This window comes from Chiloscyllium plagiosum, chromosome 6 (assembly GCF_004010195.1).
Source record: "Chiloscyllium plagiosum isolate BGI_BamShark_2017 chromosome 6, ASM401019v2, whole genome shotgun sequence".
NCBI lineage: Eukaryota > Metazoa > Chordata > Chondrichthyes > Orectolobiformes > Hemiscylliidae > Chiloscyllium > Chiloscyllium plagiosum.
Genome location: NC_057715.1, coordinates 62,444,281 through 62,470,209, shown reverse-complemented (window position 1 = coordinate 62,470,209; position 25,929 = coordinate 62,444,281). Strand labels below are relative to the sequence as shown.

The window sequence follows — 25,929 nt, the reverse complement described above, 5'->3', positions numbered from 1 at the left end:
AGTTTAAAAATAAGGATTTTCCAATAAATTTCCATAAGTTATACAAGATTGACTGCAATTTTTAATTAATAATTGTATATTGAATTAAATCTATAAACCTACATATCTTAGTCAATGTATTGTGACCAAATCAGCTCAAAATGAACAATTTAAGCAAAACGCAAATATAAAGATTGCCAAATAATAAAATGAACAATAGTTAGTATGCCAGCTAACAATGAAAAATGATTTTCAAACTTGCTATTCGCAGATCAAATTATAATTTTGCAGAACAAATCAAAATGGTCTAATTCAGGAAATTAAAAAATTAACAAGATGTATTTCATTATTCAAGGAAAAGCTTATGTTTTTAAGTTATAGCTGTTGTAACTTTAAATCATATGCAAAGAAAAAACTGCAAAAGATGATATCCGATAAACATTATGGATTTGAAAACTAGAGAAATTAGAACCTCTGGAGAAGCAATTTAAATGATTGCGTATGCCACCATGTACGTTTCTCCACCTTCATGCAAGTTACAGGACAAGAAAGGAAAAATATCTTTAGAATTTCTAAGACTGAATTTCCGATACCACTTTAATGGTACTTCTGTTAACAAATGGTTGTTATTAATAACCCTGTTCTCAGCTAAGCCTGTTGATAAGAATATGAGAAATAGGAGTAGACCATATGGCTCCTTAAGCCAGTTTCAGCATTCAATATGATCATAGTTTACTATCTGCCTCAACTCCACTTCCTTTCTCATACCTGATCTCCTTAGATTTTTGGGCTATTGGAATCAAAGTCTTTTTTATTCATTCATGAGATGTGGACATCAGTGGCTGTGCCAGAAGTTATTACTTGCCCTAATTGCCTGCGAGGGGATGGTGGTGAGCTTCCTCTTTCAACTGCAGCAGACGACTTGCTGTAATGCTATTCTGCTATAAGGGGTCAAGGAGAGTGTTTCAGGATTTTGATCCAGCAACACTGAAGAAACAGTGATATATTTCCAAGCTGGATGGTGAGTGACTTGGAGGGAACTTGTGGGTGGTAGTGTTCCCATGTATTTGCTGTCCTTGACCTTCCAGGTAGTTGTAATTGTGGGTTTGGAATGTGCTAAGTAGCATGACTCAATTATGGAGCATCCACAAATGTTTGAGGTAGAGAATTCGAAACACTCGCAACCCACTGAGTAACAAAATTTCTTATCTCAATCCTAAAATGTTGTCCCTCTTTTCAAGATTCCACAGCAAGTGGAACCATCCTTTCTATTCCGTCCCTTCAACATAGAGGTTTAAGAACTTGGTCATGTCAGAGAATGGGAAATTTACTCTCCCCTCAATCTTTAATACATAGGACTGTAAGATACAAATAGTTAATGTTAAAGCTGGAATTATTCTTATCAACAGCAAAGACATATTCACCTAAATAGATGAGCTAATTCACCAAAATAGTTAGGTAAAAAGTAAAGGAAAACCCCATTAAAGTTCAGAGTAGGGGCTTGGTTTTGTTCAATTACATATATGAAGGTTCTACACCTAAAATGATTCTTAGGTGAAATAAATTACACACATGAATCAGGTAATAACAAACAATGGTCTGATTTTGTGTATAGAAATAAAAAAAAATGAACTGCTCAATTCACACAGAACAGGAACTTTTGGCAGCAATGGCTGGTTTGACAGAGTTGTTATAGTGATTCCTGTACTTATTTCCAGCCATGAAATGTGACATTTTGAAGTAGTTATTAGGTTGTAACTGTCATTTCATCATGGGTACTGATGAGCAAAAGTAATTTATGAGACATGTGTTAAGTTGTTAACAAAGAAAATAAAATCTGAATCCTGGTGGTCGGTCATGTTGTTTTTCTATTTGCAGCAGACGCTTTCAGCACTTGTAATGTCAGAACATTAAGTAAACAGCCACAAGTCACAGAAAAACAAGTGAATACATTTTCTGTTAAAAGTGAATAGTTGAACATATTTGTCTCTTCTGTCACTGACTCCAATGTGCCAACAAGTTTTTTTTCCCCCAATTTACAAGCAGCATAAAATATTCCTAGTTTTTGTAAGCATGACAGCACAATAAACAGGAATTATCTGAGGCCGAATTCCTTAGTCTAACTATGATTGTAACAAGTATTCCGATTGCACTGGTTTAATCAATGAGTTTAATCAATCTAAAATTATGAGTTAGTGGTTCCAGAATCCATTTCTCCCAGTGGAGAGTAGGATTTGGAGGAACCATATCCTTGAATCACTCTTGCTAAGTTAATCAAATTTTCCTAGTCATTCAAGTACTATGCCAGAAACACAAAAAGATTTAGAAATATTTTTGGTAATTCAATGTCACTCACATGGAAACATCTTCTACCTGATTTCTTTCACATTTCTACGTTACAACAAGATAGACTGCACAATAACTTATGAAAGAAATGTAATTGATTAGATAAGAGGGTCTTATGGAAAAGTGAATTTTTTTTAGGCTTCAGAAGACCTCTCTCACGGTCTGGACAAAAACATCAACAAAGCAACCATGTAAGTTGAACAAGAATATATCTACATGCAGCATAATTTGACACTGTCGCTTGTCAAACAGGATTCCTTGTTACTGTATCTAGTCTATTGAATATAACTAAAGACTTCTGATGATTGATTAGAATTCAGAAAGCAGAACACTAGCAGATTCAGATTAAGCTGTAAATCAGGGTACAAGTTTAAATAACAGGTGAGCAGTTGCTATACACAATGAAGTGGCTTACACTATTTTTGCAGAATCTTACTGTATCCTTGAATACAAAGCAGACCATCTCAGACTCCTAATATTCACACTGGACCAATTCCATTTTGTATTTCTTGCAATAGGGTACAATTCAGGTGGATGGCAGAGTTGCTACATGGGGCTCCAGAACTATCTGCTAAGGTTCCACACAACGAAACATATAATAGTACATGAAATCAGATGTGTGGAATGTGTCAAACGTAGATAACAGGCAGAAGAAATAAATAAAATAAAAGCAGAAAATCATCAACATGCTATCCACAAACAAAAATAACATCAGAAGAGAAGAAAAACAAAAAGCAGAGTCTATAATCTGAAATCCTTGAATTTAAGATCAAACCTGAAGCTACAAAGCATTTAAACACGTGCAAGTATCATTAGAATTGCTGGAAATAGACATCATAATAGGATTGGGTAGGTAATTAAAATATCAGGTGACTTTTGTTCTCTACCTTCCCCGGTCTCTAAATTCTGAAGTTGTTATATCCCTAACTTTTGCCAGGTATACCAGAAGATTAGCGAGTTTTGAGAAGATTTGTAGCTCGGTTGAGGCTCTGGATGTAGATTTGCTCACTGAGCTGGAAGGTTCATTTTCAGACGTTTTGTCACCATACCTGGTAACTTCTTCAGTGAGCCTCCAGATAAAGCACTGCTGATGATTCCTGCTTTCTACTTATATGTTTGGGTTTCTTTGTGTTGGTGATGGATTCACCAACTCAAAGAAACCCAAACATATAAATAGAAAGCAGGATTCATCAGCAGTGCTTGGTCTGGAGGCTCTCTGAAGATGTTACCTAATATGGTGATGAAACATCTGAAAATGAACCTTTCAGCTCAGCAAGCAAACCTACATCCAGGTACCAGACGATTGTCAACTCAAAACGTTTACTGTTTCACTCACCACAGATACTGCCAGAGTATTTCCAACAACTACAACTGTTGCTTTAATGGTAGAAATAAGAGGCTCATTCCACAACAGGCATGACATGATGAGCGGTATTTCTCAAGGCTATTTATTGGGAAGACAGTTTTTCACCATATATATTTTCTCTAACAGTGAGATGAGTCAACTGTTGGGTTTGCCAAGTCATTGTACACAGTATGGGCAAATGCAACTGAAAAATATTGCCCTCATAACAGAGTTGGGTAGGCCACTGGGATTGGCTGGGCAGGGATATGGGGGGGGGGGGGAGGGGGTCAAAGTCAGACAGGCTGTTGGCTAAGTTGGGGTAATGTGGGGAGAGTCAGGAGGTGTGAAATACAACAGCTGGAGACAAGAAAAACCCTGGCTTAAAAGGCAGGTTATTTCTAATCCTTACGTACAAGTGAATTCTGCTGAGGCTAAATTGGAGGGTGCCTCAAAAGAGGTGAACAAAGGTTCTTGTTGAAATGAATTCCTTACTTTGGCCCCTGTCCCTTGCACCTCCTTTCATAGTCAGGACTTTGGGCCTAGTCCGTTTCTCGCTCACTCAGATTCTTAACTAGTTCGCTCTGCTGACTTATACTTCTAATAATCATTTGAATTATTTAAAAATTCTTGGGATATCGTTGTTGTTGGTTAGACCAACATTTACAGTTCCTTATTGCCATGGAGAAAGTGGTGGTGAGCTAGCTTTTTCAAGCACTACTCTCCTTGGAGACTTGAAAGGGAACTTGCAGGTGGTAGTGTCTCCAAGCATCTGTTTTTGTAAATAATAGGGATGTTCAAAGTCTGTCCCATGTAGCACAGTGTAGTGCCACGCAATGAAGAGTATTCTCAAAGCAATCTCCACAAAGACTATGCCATGGCTCCATGTATAGACACATCTTAAACAGGTAAATAAATAAGGATGAGGTCAAGTAAATTGTTCCCTCTTAATAATTCCCTCACCACTTGCCACAGATCCAAACTAGCAGCTATTTCAATAGACAATAGGTGCATGAGTAGGCCATTCTGCCCTTCGAGCCAGCACCACCATTCTTTATGATCATGGCTGATCATCCTCAATCAGTGTCCTGTTCTTGCCTTATCTCCATAACCCTTGATTCCACTATCCTTAAGAGCTCTATCCAACTCTTTCTTGAAAGTATCCAGAGTCTTGGACTCCACAGCCTTCTGGGGCAGAGCATTCCATACACCCACCACTCTCTGGGTGAAGAAGTTTCTCCTCAACTCTGTTCTAAGTGGCCTACCCCTTATTTTTAAACTGTGTCCTCTGGTGCGGGACTCACCAATCAGTGGAAACATGCTTCCTGCCTCCAGAATATCCAATCCTTTAATAATCTTATACGTCTCAATCAGATCCCCTCTCAGCCTTCTAAACTCAAGCGTATACAAGTCCAGTCGCTCCAATTTTTCAGCGTAAGATAGGATTGAACATCTCAGTTTTGTGAGAGCGCCCATGTTTGAGCTGATGTTATGAAATGTGATCCAGAGTCAATGATGAAGACTCCCATAGCAATATCTTCTTGAATGTAAATCACGCTGCTGCCACTTCTGCTGGTGCTGGCCAAGGGCAGAACAAATCCAATGTCTGGGACATTGTCATGTCCACATACCTATTATAGACAATATTGGGCTGTTCCTTGACTAGTCTGTGGGACAGCTCTCACAATTTTAGGATAAGACCCCAGATATTGGTAAGGAAGGTTTTTCAGGTTGACATGGGTCCATTAACTATGGTCATTTCCACTGCCTAGGCCAATATCTTGTGGTGCATTTGGTTTCATGCCTTTCTTTTGACTTCATTATGGTTTGATATAAATAACTGGCTTGCTTTCAGGGGGCAGTTAAGAGTCAAATGTAAGCCTGACGAGGTGGAAATGGCAAATTTCAGACCGTAAAAGGGCATTAGTGAACCACATAGGGTTTTTATGACAATTTGACAATGGTTAAATGGTTGCCATTAAACAAGTTTTTAATTCTAGACTTTTAAAAATTGAGTTTATATTGCCCCACCTCTCATGATGGAATGTGAATCCTCATCCCAACAGGCTTAGTCTGGGGCTCTGAATTATAAGCAGTGACATTACCACTACATTGCTGCACGTTCTTAAATTATGAATTTATTACTTTTAATATTTTCAGCTGAACTCACATTTGCTGTAATGGAAAATCTTAACTTTTTGACATGTGACAACCAGTCCCCCAAGGAAGTGAAAAACTGAAATGTATCTCCCCCACTAATGAGAATATATTGGAAAACATTAAGCAAGCACTTCCAGACAGGAATTGGTGGAATCTACAATTTCTTTTACTGCCATAAACACCATCAGCACTTCCACACCTTCATCCTACCAGAAAAAAAGAACAGATTTACTTGAAATTTGGAAGAGTGATATGGATGAACATTATGAAGGTATGGATCAAACTGGAGTTGAAATGTAGATCAAATGGAACAGTGGTAACAGATTCATATGCCAGTATTGGCTACTCTTTGTTTCACACACTCACTAAACAACCCCACCACCCTGTGGCCGAACACTTTAACTACCCCTCTCACTCTGCCAAGGACACGAAAGCATGTCCTGGGCCTCCTCCATGGCCAAACCCTAACCACGCGACGCATGGAGGAAGAACACCTCATCTTCCACCTAGAGATCCTCCAACCAAACAGGATCAACGTGGAATTCACCAGTTTCCTCATTCCTCCACCCCCAGGATGCTGCCTGACTGGCTGTGCTTTTCCAGCACCATACTCTTCGATTCTGATCTCCAGCACTTTCTCCCACTCTTTGTTCCATTATACCTTTCTACATTAACAATGTGATAGTGATAGAAAACAAAATCAATGAGCTAGAACGAGATGACTAAGTCTTAACATACATAGATATTAAAATTGAAAACCAAACCACACAGGATTAGAATCAAGATTAAAGGAATAAGATTTAATAACAATTAAACCCAGAATATCTTAATTTGAGTGTACAAAATCAAAACTAGGTAAATCAAGTGATTTTTCCTGATTTAGAAATCAACATATTTTCGTTTAAGTAACAACTTTGCTATCTGGTTGTCTGTCATCACCCTAAAGAAAAGAAGCCAGCAGAAGGACATCCTGCAGGAAAACTGGAAGGAGATAAGGGAAAGGGTGAAGAAGGATAGTGGGTAGAGGAAGGATTGGGAGGAAAAGACTGGAGATGATACACAGGCTGAATACAGATTAAACCAAACACCATTTTGGTCTACATGGTTCAGTAACATGCACTGCCATTTGGGTACTGGAGAACTCCAAGTTTCATTTGAAACAAAACAGGACATGTGTATGTGTAAAATGTGTATTTTACTGTAACTTCAATGAGAATTTGGCCAAAATTTTAAGGCATCACATTTCACCATCTTCAAAGTATGAATAATTTAGAAGTGTGGTAAAATAACTCTGTTTACAAAACCAATGGAGACTTAAATCATGTGCTTCTACGGTACAAATAGAAGGTTCACTGAAATGAATGCAGAAAGTTCGTACAAGACTGAAAATGTTTAACAATCTATTCCCTAAAGTTAAGGTAGCATTCTCTTACCTATCTTCCAAGAGTTTGAAATATCAGGCTTGCAGACGAAGTTATTAATGGAAAAAGGTCTACACCAACACCACAGATGATGCTGAAAATTCTACTTCCTTCCTCTGCTATACTTTGTCAATGTAAAACAGACAGGATGGTTTTTTGGTTATTGGAGAAATATCTATTTAACATTTGAAGCAGTAACTTGAGCAACCTTAATGCAAGAACAAAATTGTTTTTCCAAGTTTCATTGTGCAAAGACTAGTAATTAATAGTGATATGTAAGCATAATTTGAAGATACTTTTGAAATATGGGCAACTTTGGCAAAGTTAATTTACCATAATCATTATACAACTCATAACTTCTGGATTTTTAATCCAGTGCCATAGCCATAACTCCATCCTACCTATTAAACCCACATGTAACTGACTGATTCATCTGCTGTGCAAAGCGAACCTATCTATCTTCACTAACACTGAAAGTTCCCTCTAAATTTAATCAAGACAAGACATTATCTTTTTACATTTATTAATTATTTAGTACTTACATCTTGTTCCTGCTACCATGTTTTCCCTCTTCTGTCCAAATATTCAATTATAACAGTAAAGTATAGTAAATAAGATGGCAATTGAGGAAAATATTTGCATTACATCCTTGCTTTATGCTATAATAAATAAAAAATTTTCAGTAGTGAAATTTATTGCAATCGAGAAGCATCATAAAATGTGTATAATCATTCCTCTTCTAAATGGCTCTTCTAGACATTTCTCTGGCTTTACTCATCAAATTAAAATTTAGGAAGAACCATGGAGAATTGCAAAATATGGGCTTTCAATATCGCTCACTCTAATCATATAAACAGCCAGCCTGAGGTTCTCGCCACCACTCTCATGGCCACCTTTTCGACATTTCAAATTAAACACTAACAAGGGAAAAGACAATGCTCATTTAGAAAAGATAAAAGAACTGTTAACGAAACAGGCTCTCTTACTTCTGCTCAGTCACACTGATGAATCTCCCTGTAGGAAGACAAGAAAGGAGACATCATGGGCCCTAAATAGTATTTTCAAATTCTCTCACCACAGTTGAGGTGCCAAAAGACTTGGGGACTAACAACAATCTATTATTAAAAAAGGAGGAAGGGATCGACCAGGGAATTACAGGCAATCTAAACTTGGTGGTAGGAAAAACTTATTAAAAATAATTCTGAAACATAGAACATACCTGCGCTTTAAGAGACAAGGATTATTCCGAGATTGCATAGATTTGTTGAGGGAAGGTAGTGTCAGACAAATTTGATTTGATCAGACCTTTTGAGGAGGTATCCAGAAGTGTTGATGAGATAATGTATTTGATGTGATCGACATGAAGTATAGATTGGGTTTTGATAAGGTTTCTCATTGCAGACTTTTTAAGTAACGTTTAAAGCACATGGGACAAAAGGCAGAGAGGGACATTGGATCCAAAACTGTCTGAAAAGCAGGAAGCAGAGGATGAGGGTACTGGGATGTTTGTAACTGGACATTGTTTCTAGTTGGGTTTCACAAGGTTTAGTGCTTAGATCCTTGTTGTTTGTGATTTACATTCACGGTTTGGATTTGCATGTTGGCAGTGTGACCAAGAAGTGTGTGGATAACAAAAACATTGGGAGAGTGGAAAACAGTGGAGGAGGATAACTGCAAACTGCAGGAAGCTATCAATGGGTTGGTCAGGGGGGGCAGAGCAGTAGCAAATTGAATTCAACCCGGAAAAGTGCATGGTAATACACGTAGGGAAGGCTAACAAGACAAGAGATTACACTATAAAGGTAGGACTCTTGACAGTACTAAAGATCAGACAGAACAAACACAATGCTGAAGAAACTCAGTAGGTCTGGCAACATTTGTGGAGAGAGAAAAAAAAGTTAACATTTGAATCTGGTATAACTTTTCTTCAGAATGCAGATCCCGGAATGCAGCAGGGCAGGTAGATTCGGTGGTGAAGATAGCACATGGGATGATTGTCTTTATTAACCAATGCGTAGAATATAAGGACTAGGGGATTATGCTGGAACTGTATAAAACACTGAGTAGGCTTCAACTGGAGTACTGTATAAAGTTCTGGTCACCATATTATAGGATATGATTCCATGAGACATGATGCAGAGATTTACCAGGATGCTGCCCGGCATAGAGAATCTGAGTGATGAGCAAAGGTTGGATAGGTTTGGGTTGTTTTCCTTAAATAGTGAAGGTTGAGGGGGTCCTGGTAGAGGTGTAAAATATTATAAGCATAGAGACAGTGTGGATAGAAAAACATGTTTACAGTTAATAGAAGAGGTCAATAACCAGGAGGTATGGATTTAAGCTAAGAGGTGAAGAGGAGAGATGGGGAGAATGTTTCTTTTTTCCCCCACTGAGTGTGGTGGGAGTCTGGAACGCATAGCCTGAAAGGGAAGTTCATTCAGAGACTTGGAATAGTTAGCAATATTTTAAGCAATACTTTAGCAATATTCACTTGTATTGCCATAGTCTCCAGAGCTACAGTCTAATAGCTGAAAAATAGGATACACGTTGATATTTTCTAATCAACCTGTTTAGAGATGATATTACACACCTCTGGAGCAGGAGGGGTTTGAACCCAGCGACACTACTGTTGCATCATCAGAATCCCCATGGGAATAGTGTAGTTGGATCTTTGTTGACGGATGCATGCACAATGACTGAATGGCCCCCATCTCAGTTCTAAATATCTGAGAGTCTAGGACAAAAAAATTAGAATGTTGCTCCCTATTAAACACGACAAGTGCTGAAAGGTAAAGATTCTTATCAAAACTTGGTCAGTAAAAATTATGTAGAATTATGTTCTGCCCAGCATAACAGGCACAATGTATTCGGTTCCAGTGACTTGAGTTTGAGTTGATTTATTATTGTCTCGCACTGTGTGCTATACAGGCAGATCATCAGGGTAGCAGAAAAACAATGCAGAATACAGTGTTACAGAAGCAGAGAAGGTGCAGAGAGAGAGATCAACATTAACATTTGAGAGATCTGTTCATAAGTCTGATAGCATTGAGGAAGAAGCTGTTCTTGAATCTGTGCATATGTGCATTCAAACTTTTACATCTTCTGCCTGACGGAAGAGATTGGAAGAGAGTAGAACTAGGGTAGGAAGGGTCTTTGATTATGTTGGTTGCTTTCCTGAGGCAGCAGGAAGTATAGATGGAGTCAATACGCATTTGTTTGTGAGATGGACTGGGCTACATTCACAACTCTATACTTTCTTGCAGTCTTGCAAAGAGAAGTTGCTGTACCATGCTATGATGCATCCAGATAGAAAATGTTCTATGATGCATCCATAAAATGGGTGAGTGTCTTTGTGGATATGTTGAACTTCCTTAGCCTCTTGAGGAAGCTTTCTTAAATGTCGTGCTGACATGGGCAGACCAGGACATGTTCTGGAAGACTGAGCTATCTATCTCAGCACCATTGATTCAGACAGGGGCGCTCCCTCCAATCTACTTCCTGAAGCCAATGACCAGCTCCTTTGTCTTGCTGACGTTGATGGAGACATTGCTGACCTTACACCATGCAGCCAAGCTCTCAAACTCTGTCTCGTTATTGTTTGAAATCTGACCTACAATGATGGTGTCGTCAGCAAACTGGAGTTGGAGTGGAATTGGCCACACAATTGTGAGTGTATCAGGAGTGTAATAGGGATCTGAATACGGAGCCTGAGTGGCACCTGTGTTGAGGATGGTGGTACAGGAGGCGTTGTCACCTACGCTTACGGTCTATGGGTCAGGAGGTTAAGGATCCAGTTACAGATGTGGCAGCCTGGTCCAAGTTGAGAGAGGAGTTCCTTCGGTATTATGGCATTGATGGTGGAGTTACAGTCAATACGTAGGAGCCAGACGTAGGTATTCTTGTTATTTATATGTTCCAGGGATGAGTGTAGGGCCAGGGAGATGGTGTCTAATGTGGACCTACTGTGTCATGAGGTAAATTTCAAAGGATCAAGGCAATACGGTAGGCTGGAGCTGATGTGAGCCATGACTAACCTCTAAAAGCACTTCATAATTATGGAGGTCAGAGCCACTGAACGGTAGTCATTGACACACACTGCATTACGTCTTTTTGGCACCAGGATGATGGTGATTTTAGTGAAGCAAAGGGGGACTTCACTAGAGTCAGAGATGATCAGCAAGGAAACAGACCCTTCAGTCCAACTCGTCCATGCCAACCAGATATCCAAAATTAATCTAGTCCCATTCGCCAGCACTTAGCCCATATCCTTCCAAACCCTTTCTTTTCATATATCCATCCAAATGCCTTTTAAATGCTGTAATTGTACCAGCCTCCACCACTTTCTCTGGCAGCTCATTCCATACATGCACCACCCTCTGCGTGAAAATGTTGCCCCTTAGATCCCTTTTATATCTTGACCCTCTCACCCTAAACCTATGCCCTCTAGTTCTGGACTCCCCCACCCCAGGGAAAAGACTTTGCCTATTTATCCTATCCATGCCCCTCATGATTTTATCAACCTCTAAAAAGGTCACCCCTCAGACTCCGATGCTCGAGGGAATACAACCCCAGCCTCTTCCTGTAGCTCAAACCTTCAACGCTGTCAACATCCTCGTAGATCTTTTCTGAACCCTTTCAAGTTTCACAACATGCTTCCTAGAGGAAGGAGGCCAGAACTGCACGCAATATTCCAAAAGTGGCCTAACCTGTACAACTGCAACATGACCTCTCAAGTCCTATACTCAATGCTCTGACCAATAAAGGAAAGCATAGCAAACACCTTCTTCACTATCCCATCTACCTGCAACTCTACTTTCAAGGAACTATGACCCTGCAACTCCAAGGTCTCTTTGTTCAGCAACATTCCCTAGGACCTTACCATTAAGTGTATACATCTTGCTCTGATTTGCTTTGCCAAAGCACAGCACCTCGCATTTATCTAAATGAAGCTCCATCTTCCACTCCTCAGCCCATGTGCCACTCCTCAGCCCATTTGCCCACCTGACCAAAATCCCAATGTATTCTGGGGTAACCTTCTTCGTAATTGTGTCTGACAAGGATAGGTTTATCTTAAAGCTTATGGCCTAGAAATTCAGGAGCATTGAACTTTGGAAACTCAGGGTCAAGGGTTCACAGATATTAGGCCTTGGATTTCATTGTGGAAATCAGTGCGGTCATAGGGATTACCTGATGAAAACATGAGCATTCTAGGTTGGCTATGGTACTACCATTGCTTTGTTCTCTGCTCTGCAACTACATGCTAAGGCCCGAGATAATCAATAATTGGGGAAAAACCTTGGGAGAAGGGGTTGGTTACTGCATAGTGAAGGTGATGTTCAATATTAGTCAGCAAAGGCCTAGGAGATTGAAATTAGGGGCAGGTAGTTGCATATAGACATTTTCTAATCAACCTGGCAAGATATTTTTGGAGCAGGTGGGTCTTAAACCCAGGCCAAGGTGGTTGCATGTCCAAAAAGAATATCTCCTGCTTCAGGTATGAGCCAATTATGCCTTCTGTGCATCCTAACTCTGTATGGCAGTTGGCATAGTGTCATCATGAAGGTTTCCTTAATACAGATGGTCCCTTGAAACATAACAAAATTAATGATATACATGATGTTCAATAAATCCCTCCTGTGACTATTCTATCAACAACTCTCAGGAGTCATCAATTCTACTTGGTTTTCCTCTGGTACTGGACTATGACTCAAGTTGTATTCTCAAAATTATCCAAATTAACATTCTGCAGCAAAAGGCAGAGTGGGTAAATACCTTTAGCAGTCACTTTAAAAGTTTCTCATTTACCTCCGTATGAGGTTGTAAGTTTGCTCGCAGTTTGTTTTCAGATGTTTTTTCACCAATGTAGGTAACATTATCAGTGAGGCTCCAGTGAAGCACCGGTGTTGTGTCTCACTTTCTACTTGTGTGTCTTGGTCTCTTAAGGTGGGTGATATCATTTTCAGTTCTTTTTCTGAGGTTGGTAAATGGGGTTCAAATTGATGCGTTACTTGATGGAGTTCCGGTTTGAATGCCAGGCCTCCAACAATTCCCATGCATATGTCTGTTTCGCCTGTGCTAGGATGGATATGTGGTCCCAGTCTCAGTGGTGTCCTTCTTCATCTGTATGTAAGGATATTCGTGATAGTAGGTCAGGTATTTTGGTGGCTAGTTGATTTTCATGTATCCTGGTGGCTAGTTTTCTACTGTGGCTGATGTAGTGTTTGTTACAGTCCTTGCATGGTATTTTGTAAATGATATTAGTTTTGCTGGTTGTTGGTATTATGGCCCTTTAGGTTCATCAGTAGCTGTTTCAGTGTGTGGACTTCCATGATGCCAAGGGATCAGAGTAGTCTGGTAGTTATCTCAGAGATGTCTTTGATGTATGGTAGCCTGGCTAGCGTTTCTGGGCGTGTTGTGTTTACTTGTTTGGTTTTGTTGTTTAAGAATCTGCGGACTGTGTTTATTGGGTACCCGTTGTTCTTAAATACGCTATATAGGTATTTTTCTTCTGCTACTCGTGGTTCATGAGTGCTGCAGTGTGTTGTGGCATGTTTAAATAATGTCCTGATGCGGCTCTTTGTGGCTGTTGACCTGATTACTTCTGTAGTTAAGTATCTGGTCTGTGTGTGTTGCTTTCCTGTAGATGCTGGTCTGCAGTTCTCCACTAACTATTCTTTCCACTGCGACATCTAGGAAGGGGAGTCTGTTATTGTTTTCCTCTTGTGAAATTTATGCCAGTAAGGACATTGTTGATGGTGTTGTAGGTTTCCTTTAATTTGTTCTGTTTTGTGATGACAAAGGTGTCATCCACGTAGTGGACCCAAAGTTTGGGTTGGATTTTGGGGAAGGCTGTTCTGCTTAACTGCTTTTGCTAAGAAGCCTAGTATTGGTGATCCTATGGGTGGCCCATTGATTTGTTTGTAGGTCTTGTCATTGAAGGTGAAGTGGGTAGTGAGCACAGGTCTACTACCTTGATGAAGTTGGTGATGTCTGGTGTGTGTGCGCGTCCTTGGTTTGTCTTGTCGTGAGGTCAGTGTTTCTTTGGCCAGGCTAATGTTAATTGACGTGAATAGGACTACTATGTCAAAGGAGACCATTGTTTCGTCCTCTTCTATTTTGGTGTCTCTGATGATGTTCAGGAATTCTTGGGGGGAGTGGATGGAGTGGCATGAGTCTTCTACTAGGTATTTCAGTTTTTGGTGGAGTTCCTTTGCTAGTCTATATGTTGGTGTGCCAGGGAGTGAGATTATGACTCTGCGGCGGGGGGGGGGGGGGGGGAGCTTGGTTTGTGTATTTTAGATAATCTGTCCAAGCTGGATGTGTTGAATCCGTCAGGTTTCATATTTTGGAGATCTGTCTTGTTAATTTGGTCTGATTTATGAGGCTTTTCAAATTAGCTATGATATAGCTTTCTAACTGTGGAGTCGGGTCTATGACCTCCTGTCAGTATCTACAAGAAGTAAGTTTGCCTTTTCAATGTGCTGTGCTCTGATTAGGATGATTGTCATTCGCCCTTTGTCTGCAGGTAGGATTACAATGTTCCTGTATTTTCTGAGTTCTTTTTGGGATTTTCTTTCCTATCTATTGAGGGTGTTCCCTTCCTTCTTCCTGTTTAGCCTTGGTGCAATTGTCTATCTGATGGTCTGCTGGGTTTCTTCAGGGAGTCCGTAGCCTTTCAGGGTTGATTCTGATGCTGCTAAGAAGTCCTTTCTGTCCACATCTCTGTAGTTGTAGTTCATCCCTCTTACGAGGACAGCTTTTTCCAAGTCTGTTAGTGTTTGCGATTTTTGACAAAATTTGTAGCTCAGGTTGAGGTTCAGGTTGTAAGTTTGCTCACTAAGTTGGCAGGAGATGACTACTTGACTACTCTGACCCCTTGGCATCATGGTAGCCCACAAACCTATTAACACATTGAAACAGCAGCTAATGAACCTAAAAGGACCCTATACCAAAAACTAGCAAAACAAATGTCATTGACAAAATACCATGCAAGGACTGTAACAAACATCGAACAGACAAGCAGAAATCTAGCCACCAGGATACGCGAATACCAACTAACCACCAAAAGACATGACCCACTGTCTATATATAAGGATATTCGTGATAAAGAGGGATACCACTTTGACTGGGACAACATATCCATCATAGGACAGGCTAAACACACACATGTATGGGAATTCGTAAAGGCCTAGCATTCAAACTGGAACTCCATCAATAAATACATTGATTTGGACCCCACTTACCAACCTCTGAGAAAAAGAACCCACCTTAAGTGACCAAGACACACAAATAGAAAGCGGGACTTCACTGGAGGCTCACTGATGTTACCTAGCATGGTGATGAAATGTCTCAAAACAAACCAGCCAGCACAGCAAGCAAACTTACAACCTGAGCCTCAACCTGAGCTACAAATCTTAAAAATCGCAAATTCCTCAGTGTGAATATTTTCTTCATACAAAGCTCTTATAAAAGAGGAATAAGTAATTGAGAAGGAATAGAGCATTACAGTGCAGTACAGGCCCTTTGGTCCTTGAATACATGATCGAGAAGGAATCCAAACAACAAAACTTGAAGGAATGCCAACTTCCAAGGCACTTGCCAGGTTGGCTATCAGATCCACTGGTACAGAATTACACAGAAATTGCTTGATCAGTTTATAACTTGTGACTCAACAATCTATATTGTGACTCTTCATACAAGCAGTAGTTCTAATCATGTAATCTCCTTATTTCAATTTTCCTTCATTCCTTTTGCATGCTTAGGAGAATTTTCTGCATTCACATGTTCATGAATCAATAAGGGGTGGGCCATGTTAGATTTACTCCTGAGTAAGGAGCCAATTGGTGATTCACAAACATTTACCTAATAGTGACCATATCATCGAATTCAATGTAGCCTTCGAAATAACTGATTTTAACATATTGGTTCCTAAGGAAAGGATTGACATGAAAGTATAGCTAATTTAGTACCAGTTTTGGACACTACACTGAAACCTACTTATCAGGCATTCAAGAAATGAGTGAGGGAGAATATTTACTTATATTTTGAAACATATTGGTTTCCTGTTCTTTGCATGAGGTCTTTCCTTCGCAAGGGGGTTGGTTAGCTCAGTTGACTGGATGGCCGGTTTGTAAAGCAGAGTGATGCCAACACAATGGATTTAATTCTTGTACCAGCTATGGAGGACTCTGCTTCTCAACATCCCCCCCTATTCGGAGGCAAAGCAAACCTTTGGTTAAACCACCACTAAACATCTCTCTTTCTCTTTCGTGAGAGAGCAGTCTTAGAGTCCTGTAATACTATGTCAACTTAACCTTAATCTTTCACATTCATTACTCCTGCCCATACATCACATCCTAATCAACACTGAGTACGGTGATCTCTACATGTGGTGCCAGATTTTATGCAGTACTGTTGAAAGAATGCCATCTAAAACAACTTAGGAGCACACCATTTATCTTAAATGAATGATGGACCTAAGATACATGAAGGATACATTCTGAGATCATGATCGACTTAGACAGAAGGCAATGCAAACTTAAAAATCTGTAGCTTTCATGCTTTATATTGAAATTACTTGTTTGTTAAGTGATGTTGATAGATAGCTAACAGAAAATAGCTTTGAAGAATACTAATTTGCTAAAATACCAAAATCTAGAGTGTATAGTGAATCATTACAAGGAATAATTAGGCTAAAGGATTCCTCAGGAAATAAAGTTATGGCGGAAGGCATCCATTAAGTGTGAATTTGCATTTTCAGAAAGTAACAATGTACTTAAAGACACCGAAAGATATAGAATTTGGAGATCAAGGGAGAAGGTGGGGTTGAAGTACAAGACCAGCCATGAATATACTGAATAGTAAAATATAGTTATAATTCTTATGTTCCATCAGAAAATTTTGGCTAAATCAAGTCCCAAATGTAGCAAGCAATTTCCTTGTATCTGGAAATATATTTGACACAAGCCAAAGGAAGTGTACATGTGCTGTGCAGACCTGATCTTTTATTTTGTTCCTGAATCATTAAATAGTCTATTCAAGACAACTGGTGAAACTGCCTTCATGTATGGAAATTCAGAAGCAGACTAATAATGCTTCAGTTCCTGTATTAAACAAGTGTAAATTTAGCTCAGTTAGAGTTCTTGCACCCGAGACAAAGTCAATTATTTCAAGTTCCACTGTAGAATTTGAGCAGTCAAGGCATTGTTTGAAGTGCAGTTTCTCAATGGACACAATATTTAAATGTGAAAGTGAGAACTGCAGATGCTGGAGATCAGAGTCAAGATTAGAGTGGTGCTGGAAAAGCACAGCAGTTCAGGCAGCATCCGAGGAGCAGGAAAATCGACAATTCAGGTATGAGCCCTTCATCAGGAACGTTGATTTTCTGCTCCTCGGATGCTGCCTGACCTGCTGTGCTTTTCCAGCACCACTCTAATCTTGACACAATATTTCATGACATTATTTGAAAGAGCAAGGATGTCTGTGGTGACCAAGTCTAAAACACAAACAAATGAACTATTTATCTCATTAGGGCTTTTGGGACCGTGCCGTATGCAAATTTAAAAATAATCATAATTGTCGTAGTAATTGAAAACAAATTAATTAGAGAAGAATGCTTTATATCACAAAGTTTGTAATAGGATATAAAGTCATTAATCAAGTAGTTATGTAGTAGACTGGTGATGAATATGGAAGAACTAAATTGAAGTTTTACTATAAAGATTAAAGCAAATATATTCTGGAATGTGAATTGCGCCTCTCAAAAACATGATTAATGAACAGTTGTTATAGCTTCCAAAGCTCCGCCATCCTGTTACAACATATCAACTCCATTTTAAACAAGAGTTAGTAGTGGAAATCAAAATTCAAATATCAGATAACAATTTTGAACGCAAATATATAGACTTAAAAAATGATTGAAATGCATTTTACCCAGTCATCACTTCCAAATGTAGTTGTCCAGACACAGTTAAGAAGGAAGGAACATCAAAGAAATGAGTATTCTCATACTTTTCAGCTGTTCTGCTTGCAGGCTGAAACAAGATATAAACAAATACTTGAATTAGGCATCATTTAATATTTAGTTCATACTTAATGATACTTAAATTAGAATCTAAATTTGGTGGCTGAAGGATGATATATGGTTTCAAATTATTTTTGAAATTTTTGTATATGAAAGGAGGAATAGATTTAATTGCTCTCCCAACCCTTTAATATCTGTGTGCTGAAAATGTGTTGCTGGAAAAGGAATTCCTGAAGAAGGGCTTATGCCCGAAACGTCGATTCTCCTGTTCCCTGGATGCTGCCTGACCTGCTGCGCTTTTCCAGCAACACATTTTCAGCTCTGATCTCCAGCATCTGCAGACCTCACTTTCTCCTCAATATCTCTGTGTGGTCCAACTGACACTGGAAAGACAGTGAGTAATTATTTTAAGCCCCTGTCTGAAGTTCCATATCCTCATCATTGATTGCATTAGTCTCCCTGATTACCACCACTGGCTTTAGCTTCAGACTGTTCTGAACCTGACATCCATTTCAGTTCCAACTGAACTTCAATCCCATATCCTCCCCATCACATAACAGCACATCTTTACAAGTTTACTATTCCTACCTCAGCTCACCTACTACTGAAGCTTGCACTATTCTTTTCGCACCACCGGACTTGGCTGTCTCTCAATGTGATCTTTGTCATCCTCCAACGTCTAAGCGTCAGCTCAACTGCCTCTTTTAATGTGCACCAGGTTTCCCATCCATCATTCCTGATCCACAATAGTCTGAGCCCTAAATGTTTCAGCAGTGTTTAAGTACAGTAGTCTTATATGTTGTCCTTCTCTATTTCAGCAAAATCCCCCAATCCAAGGCCCTTCTATTACCAAACATTGGGCTAGATTTTCTGATGGTCAGACAGTTGTTATTCCACTGTAGATAGGAGTTGTACATGGGGACCCTGCGCATGGGGAACACTCATTGTAGCAGGCACTGAAGAAGTTGCCAGAAAATTGAAGATTGTACAAGCCTGCAGCCTTTTGAAAGCATTAATTTAGAATCTGAGAATTCAGAGGACTCCACTTCAGTAAAATGGACAGTTACTCAGGAAAAGACAAACTATTGACAAAGTGCTCCATCGCCTGAATAACAAATCACATGACATCATTGCTTACCTCAGGCAACCCCAAAAACACCTTCTCCACACACCAAAAACACCTCCCCCCCCCCCCCCCAACCACCACCTGATATTTTCACTCTATTATCCCTCTGGCACTCAAACCCATGCGATCCCTCCAGACTCCCCTTCTTCTGCTCCAGACACAACATCCTACCTTGGGACCTGAGGACTTCTCACTACCACTGTTCACCATGCTCCTCTCACTCCCCCTTCCTCCACTCCAAACTTCATCCCTTGCTCCGAATCCAATTTGCCTTCTTGCATACAACCATTAACCTGCCACTGGGCCAGAGCCTGAGTGGAATTGGATTTATTGTTGTCACATGTAGAGTGAAAGGTGTTGCTGTGTGTGCTATACAGATAGATCCTATCAAACATTGTTCTGCTACCCTGATGCACTGAGCAAAGAATACATTGGTACAGCTGCAGAGAAGGTGGCGGGAGGGAGGGATAGAGAGCAAAAGATCGGTTCAAAAGCCTGGTAGCAGTAGGGAAGGAGCTGTTATTGAATCTGTTAGTACATGTAGGCTGGAAGAGGGTATAACCATGTGTGAGGGGTGTTTGATTATTTTGGTTGCTTTCCTGACGCAGTGGAAAATACAAATGGAGTCAATTGCTAGAAAGCTGGCTTGCGTAATAGTAGTCTGTAGTCACGACTCTTGTACTTTGTTGCAGTCTTGAGAAGAGCAGTTGCCATACCACGCTGTGATGCATCCAGACAGAATTCTTTCTATGGTGCATCCATAAAAATTGGTAAGAGTCTTTGGGGACATGCTGAATTTCCTTCGCCTCCTGAGGAAATACAGATATTTGTGTGCATTCTTGACTGTTGCGTCGATGTGGGTGGACCAGGACAGATTACTGATGATCATCACTCTGAGGAACTTGATGCTGTCGACCATCTCCACCTCAGCACTATTGATGCAGACAGGGGCTTGCCCTCCTCTCCGCTTCCTGAAGTCAATGACTAGCTCCTTTGTTTTGCTCCTGTTGATGGAGAGATCATTGTCTTCACACCATGCCATTAAGCACGCACTCTCTTTCCTGTATTCTCTATCTCATCATTGCTTGAGATTTGATTTACAACGGTGGCGTTGTCAGCAAACTTGTAAATGGAGCTGGGGCAGAATTTGGCTAAGAGTCACGAATGCATAAAGAAGTATAATAGGGTGCTGAGTATACAGCCTTGTGGAGCACTGATTGAGAATTATGGCAGAGGTGGTGTTGTTGCCTCTTCTAACAGATTAAAGGAACAGGAGAATCGACGTTTCGGTATGCTGCCTGACCTGCTGCGCTTTTCCAGCAACACATTTTCAGCTCTGATCTCCAGCATCTGCAGCCCTCACTTTCTCTCTAACAGATTGCAGTCTATGGGTCAAGAAGTCAAGAATCCAGTTACAGAGGAGGGGAGCCAGACCAGATTTCTTCCACCCACTCCAATCTGCCCTAAACATACATCACTTCCCTGCTCACCTCCCCTTACCACCTTGCATCCTGTTGTTCAAACTTCATGTGCTTTCCAGTTGTCAAAGTGGTTGCCTGTGATTCCAGACCATTAAAATAACAGCATATGGCAGCTGATTACTGTGAAATGGGCATGGTTTGCCTTCCTCAGAGTTTCGCACAAGAGAGAACAATCCGAATGGAAGAACGCACCACACTTTAGGGAAACCCGCAGTGGAATCTCCTGTCAAAAATGCAGAATGTTCTCTTTTTATAAAACAAAAAGGATAGGTGGAGGGGAAAGCTGCACGAGACTGGCACTGCTTGGAAAATCCAGCCCAAACTTCCTTCAGTTGCCTTGATCCCACACACAAATTATTTTCCTAATGCCCCATTTTTAAAATGAACTTTCTTCTTAATCCTTGGCTATGACCATTTCTTCAACTTTTTTTGGCCAATCCTGCTAACAGCCCTTTTTATTGTCATTGTTTCCTTAAAAACAAAAGCAAACTTCAGTTCAAATACTGTTTGGACATTTTTCTGTTAAAGTCCACTAAAATAGTAGTAAATTCAAACAGTTTTGCTTATAATTTATATGTGCAAATATAAACTGAAAACCTTATGTAGTCATTTCCATTTCACTGCAGGACAGAGTTCCAATATGACTTAGCTTGAATATTAATTGAACACTGCAACATTACTTATCCAGCTTTCCTGATTATGTAGTTCTTCAAAATTCCCTTAAAAGTGAGATGTTTGAAAATGCACTTGTTAATGGGAGGTGGACACAGGTAGCAAGACCAAGTCATTGCCTATTCCAAACTGTCCTTCAGGTGGTGGTGGTGGTGATGAGCTGCCTTAATAGAATCACAGAATCCCTACAGTGTGGAAGCAGGTCATTCAGACCATCGAAGAGGACATATGTTTAGGGTGAGAGAGGAAAGATATAAACAGGACCTAAGTGGCAACCTTTTCACACTGAGGGTAGCGCATGTATGGAATGAGCTGCCAGAGGGAGTGGTGGAGGTTGGTAATAATTGTGGCAAAAGCATCTGGATCAGTATATGATTAGGAAGGGTTTCAAGGGATATGGGCCAAGTGCTGGCAAATCGGACTAATTAGGTTAGGTTACCTGATTGGCATGGAAAGTTGAACTGAGGTCTGTTTCCATGCTGTACGTTTCTATGACTATGACTCTCCAAAGAGCATCCCACTCAAACCCACCCCATCCCTGGAACCCTTTTCCCATGACTAACTCATCTAGCTTGCATATTCCTGGACACTGTGGGCATTTTACCATGGAAAAAACGGGGACTCAGATTCTGGAGATCAGAGTCAAAAAATGTGGTGCTGGAAAAGCACAGCTGGTCAGGCAGCATCTGAGGAGCAGAAGAGTCGGCATTTCGAGCATAAGCTCTTCTTCAGGAATGTGGCCATTTTACCATGGGCAATCCTTATAAACTGCTGATCTTTGGACAATGGGAGGAAGCCGGAGAATGCGCAGTAAAGCCAGGCAGACACGGGGAGAATGTGCAAATTCCACACTGACCGCTGCCTGAGTGTGGAATCAAACCCATGCCCCTGGCACTGTTAGGCGGCAGTGCTAACCACTGTGCCATGCTGCCCTTTTTCAAACGTGCTTTTCTAAACTGCCATCATCCTTGGGGTATAGTTACACCCACAGTGATGTTAGGAAGGATTGCAGAACTTTGACCCAGTGAAACTAAGTCAGAATGATGTGCAGCTTTATGGGCAACTTGCAGGTGGAGTTCCCATGCTTTTCCTGCCCTAATCCCTCAGTAGAGATAGTGGCTTTTAGAAGGTGCTGTACAAACGTGGATATGTGAACATCTCATTTCAATTGACTTAAGAATTATTTTTTGCAGAGTTGTTAAACAATTCGCTGATACCTGCATCCAAAAGTTGTGATTTATTTTGCACATATGCCAACTTAAATCCAAGTGATTTAAAAGCAATTGTATGGACATGCAGAGAAGATTAAACATATTACTAAAATTTCATAAAAAGCCATGGACAGCATTCATTGTAACCAGTTGAATAGATGTGGCAGATTAATGCAGATCAAGAGCATAATCCTTGCAGTGCATCCACTTCAGACAGTTGCTTATGTGATTGATTACAGATTTCATTTGGCAAGCCTTCGCAATGTTTGTAGGCATCAAACAAACAGCACAGTAACCGAAAATGTTAAAAGCCTTCCAGCTAGTCCAAAGTAAAATCTTAATGACGAATGTGCAGTTCTTTTCCATACCCCCATGAGCTCTACTCCATTTGTTTTACTAAAATGAATAGACGACTTCATGAAAGAGCATGTATCATTCATAAAAGAGCCACACAAACAATAATTTCTTATTTAATGGTATCATGTGCACTATACGCAGAGAATAGTAAAGGAATATGATCTCACAAACTAAATACTCATACAATATTGAATAAATTGTAATAATAGGTTCGAACACATAATATTAACCCACTGTTTGACATTTTGTTGCTGATTGACTTACCAAGCATGGACTATTTCCTGTTATTAAGTAGCAAGGTGATTAATCTGTGCAATCAGTATGACAAACATACAATTTTATCACATTTACAAACAATCAAAAACATGAAGTTTTGATTGAGCTGCAGCACTGATTTGCCGTCCCTAAAATAAAGCTGTATAGTGAGTTGATGATAATGCTCATTAAAACATGCTGTCACCATCTTGTGGCATCAATGAATCATTGCATGAAATTTACCACTGCCTCTGTGAAACATACATTTTCTTTAAGTCATTGCTTATTTTTTGCAATTGGTGAAACTGCAAAACAATTAACCGAATTCTGTGCTGCATTCTGAAATCTAAAAAAAAGCAAATAATCCAAGATCACTTACTTCCACTAGCTGACTTCCAACAACTTAGTCATACAAGTTGGTAAAGGATGTGGGTACATGGGTCCGAGGGGAGGCAATGGCCTAGTGTTATTATCATTGGACTCCAGATAATCCAGAGACCCAGGTAATGTTCTGGGGGGAGGGGTCCAGGTTTGAAACCCACCATGGCAAATGGTCATCTTTGAATTTAATAAAAGAAAAATCTGGAATTAAGGGTCTAATGATGATCACAAATCCATTGTTGATAGTTGAAAAAACCCTTCTGAGCCACTCATGTGTTTAGGGAAGGAAACTGCCATCCTACATGTGACTCCAAATCAACAACAATGTGGCTGCCCTCTGGATTAACTGCAATTAGGGATGAGCAAAAAATGATACCCTCATACAATGAATAAAGCAATAATAAATATCTGGAATTAAAGCTAGGACTCTAATGATGACCACGAAACCATTATAGATTGCTGTAAAAACTCAACTGGTTGATTAATGCATTTCTGAGAAGAAAAATCTGCCATCCCCACCTAGTCTGGCCTTCATGGCACTTCAAGAACTTGAGTATGGTCAACTCCTAACTTCCCTGTAAAATGGCCTTAGAAATAAAAAAAAAAACTGCAGATGCTGGAATCCAAAGTAGACATGCAAAAGGCTGGAAGAACACAGCAAGCCAGGCAGCATCAGGCGGTGGAGAAGTTGATGTTTCAGATATAACCCTCCGTCACAAATGGAGGTTGGGGTAGAGGGAGCTGCAGATAAAGGAGGGAGGGAGGGTTTAGGGTAGGGAGAGGAGCGGAATTGTGAGGTAGTGATAGGAGAATACAGGAAGTGGGTATGACATAGTTGGTCGATGGGAAGAATAAAATGGCCCAGCAAGTCGCTCAGTCCTGTCGACCCACTAGAAAGTTTAATGAAAGGAATTACGCGGGATGGGCTACCAGCATTAACCATGGCACTGGAAACAATGACACACACAATACTGGTGAGCCTGTAAAGTCATTCATATTAACATCTGAGGCTTTTGACAAAATTGGGAGAGTTGTACATTGACTCTAGATCCTATGAAGTCTCGTGATATCAGGTCAAATTTCCTGCTGATCATCTCCCAGGGCACTTCAGTTATCAATCCTCTGTGTTGAGCACTACTTGCAGGAAGCACTGAGGTGCTCAGGGCACAGAAAGTGCTCTGATTTTAAGGGACATCACCAAGAGTGACTCACTAGCATTTGACTAATTCAGCAGGGTAAGTCCTAAGTGACACAGCTGTCAGATAGGGCCTATGGAAGGTGGTGAGGTTATCAACAGACAGAATAACTGATTTAACCTCATCCTCACCAATATTCTTACTGCAAATAACATTATTAGTAGGAGTGACCACTGCAAAGACTCTTGGAGATAAATCCTACTTATTCATTGACCAAACCCTCCATTGTGTTCTGTGGGACCACCAGCGTGCTAAATGGGATGGATTTCAAACAGATCTAGCATCTCAAGACTGGGCATCTACGAGGTAATGGAGACAACCAGACAGGTATTCAAACAAATTGTAACTTCATCACCCAGCATATTCCCTGCTGCACCTTTATCAATCAACAGAGGAATCAATCTCAGTTTAATGAAGGAGAACATGCTAGAATTGCACAAAGGATAACTAAAAACGAGGTGTCAACTTGAAGAAGTGACAGGGTGACTTGCATGTCAAATGGCAGAAAGGGCACGGAATAGACAGAATTACATGAACTGACAATCAACAGATCAGACCTAAGCTTACAATTGTACTATATCCAGTTGTGAATGTTAGGCAATTCAACAACTGACTGGAGGTGGTGGTTTCACAAATATCCCTATTTTCAGTGATGGGGTAGCCCAGTTTAACAGCACAAAATGGCTGAACCATTTGCAAACACCTGCAGCCACAAGTGCCAAGTGGACAATTGATCTTAGTTAGAGCTGTTAATCTTCAGCCAAATCAATTCACTCCACACATTGAGAACTGGCTGAAGGCAGAAGGTTATTGCCAGGGCTGTGGGCCCTGACAACATGCCGAGAAAATACTAATTTTGTACTCCAGAACTGGCTAAGACCCTAATGAAACTGTTTCAGTAAAGCCACAATGTATACTTTAACTTAATGAAGTGGTCTTTCACTGATACATACACAAGCAATGCTGCAGATTTTACTTC

At 40.2% G+C, this 25,929-nt stretch overlaps 1 protein-coding gene across 3 annotated transcripts in view; it reads right to left on the bottom strand.

Annotated features, from left to right (window-relative positions):
• nars2 (asparaginyl-tRNA synthetase 2, mitochondrial) overlaps positions 1-25,929 on the bottom strand; it is an 87,938-nt gene that overhangs the window by 39,040 nt on the left and 22,969 nt on the right. For all 3 annotated transcript variants that reach the window (XM_043691665.1, XM_043691667.1, XM_043691666.1), the window contains one exon: positions 18,181-18,281. In XM_043691665.1, coding sequence (XP_043547600.1) covers positions 18,181-18,281 — 101 coding nt within the window. The remainder of the gene's footprint in view (positions 1-18,180; positions 18,282-25,929) is intronic.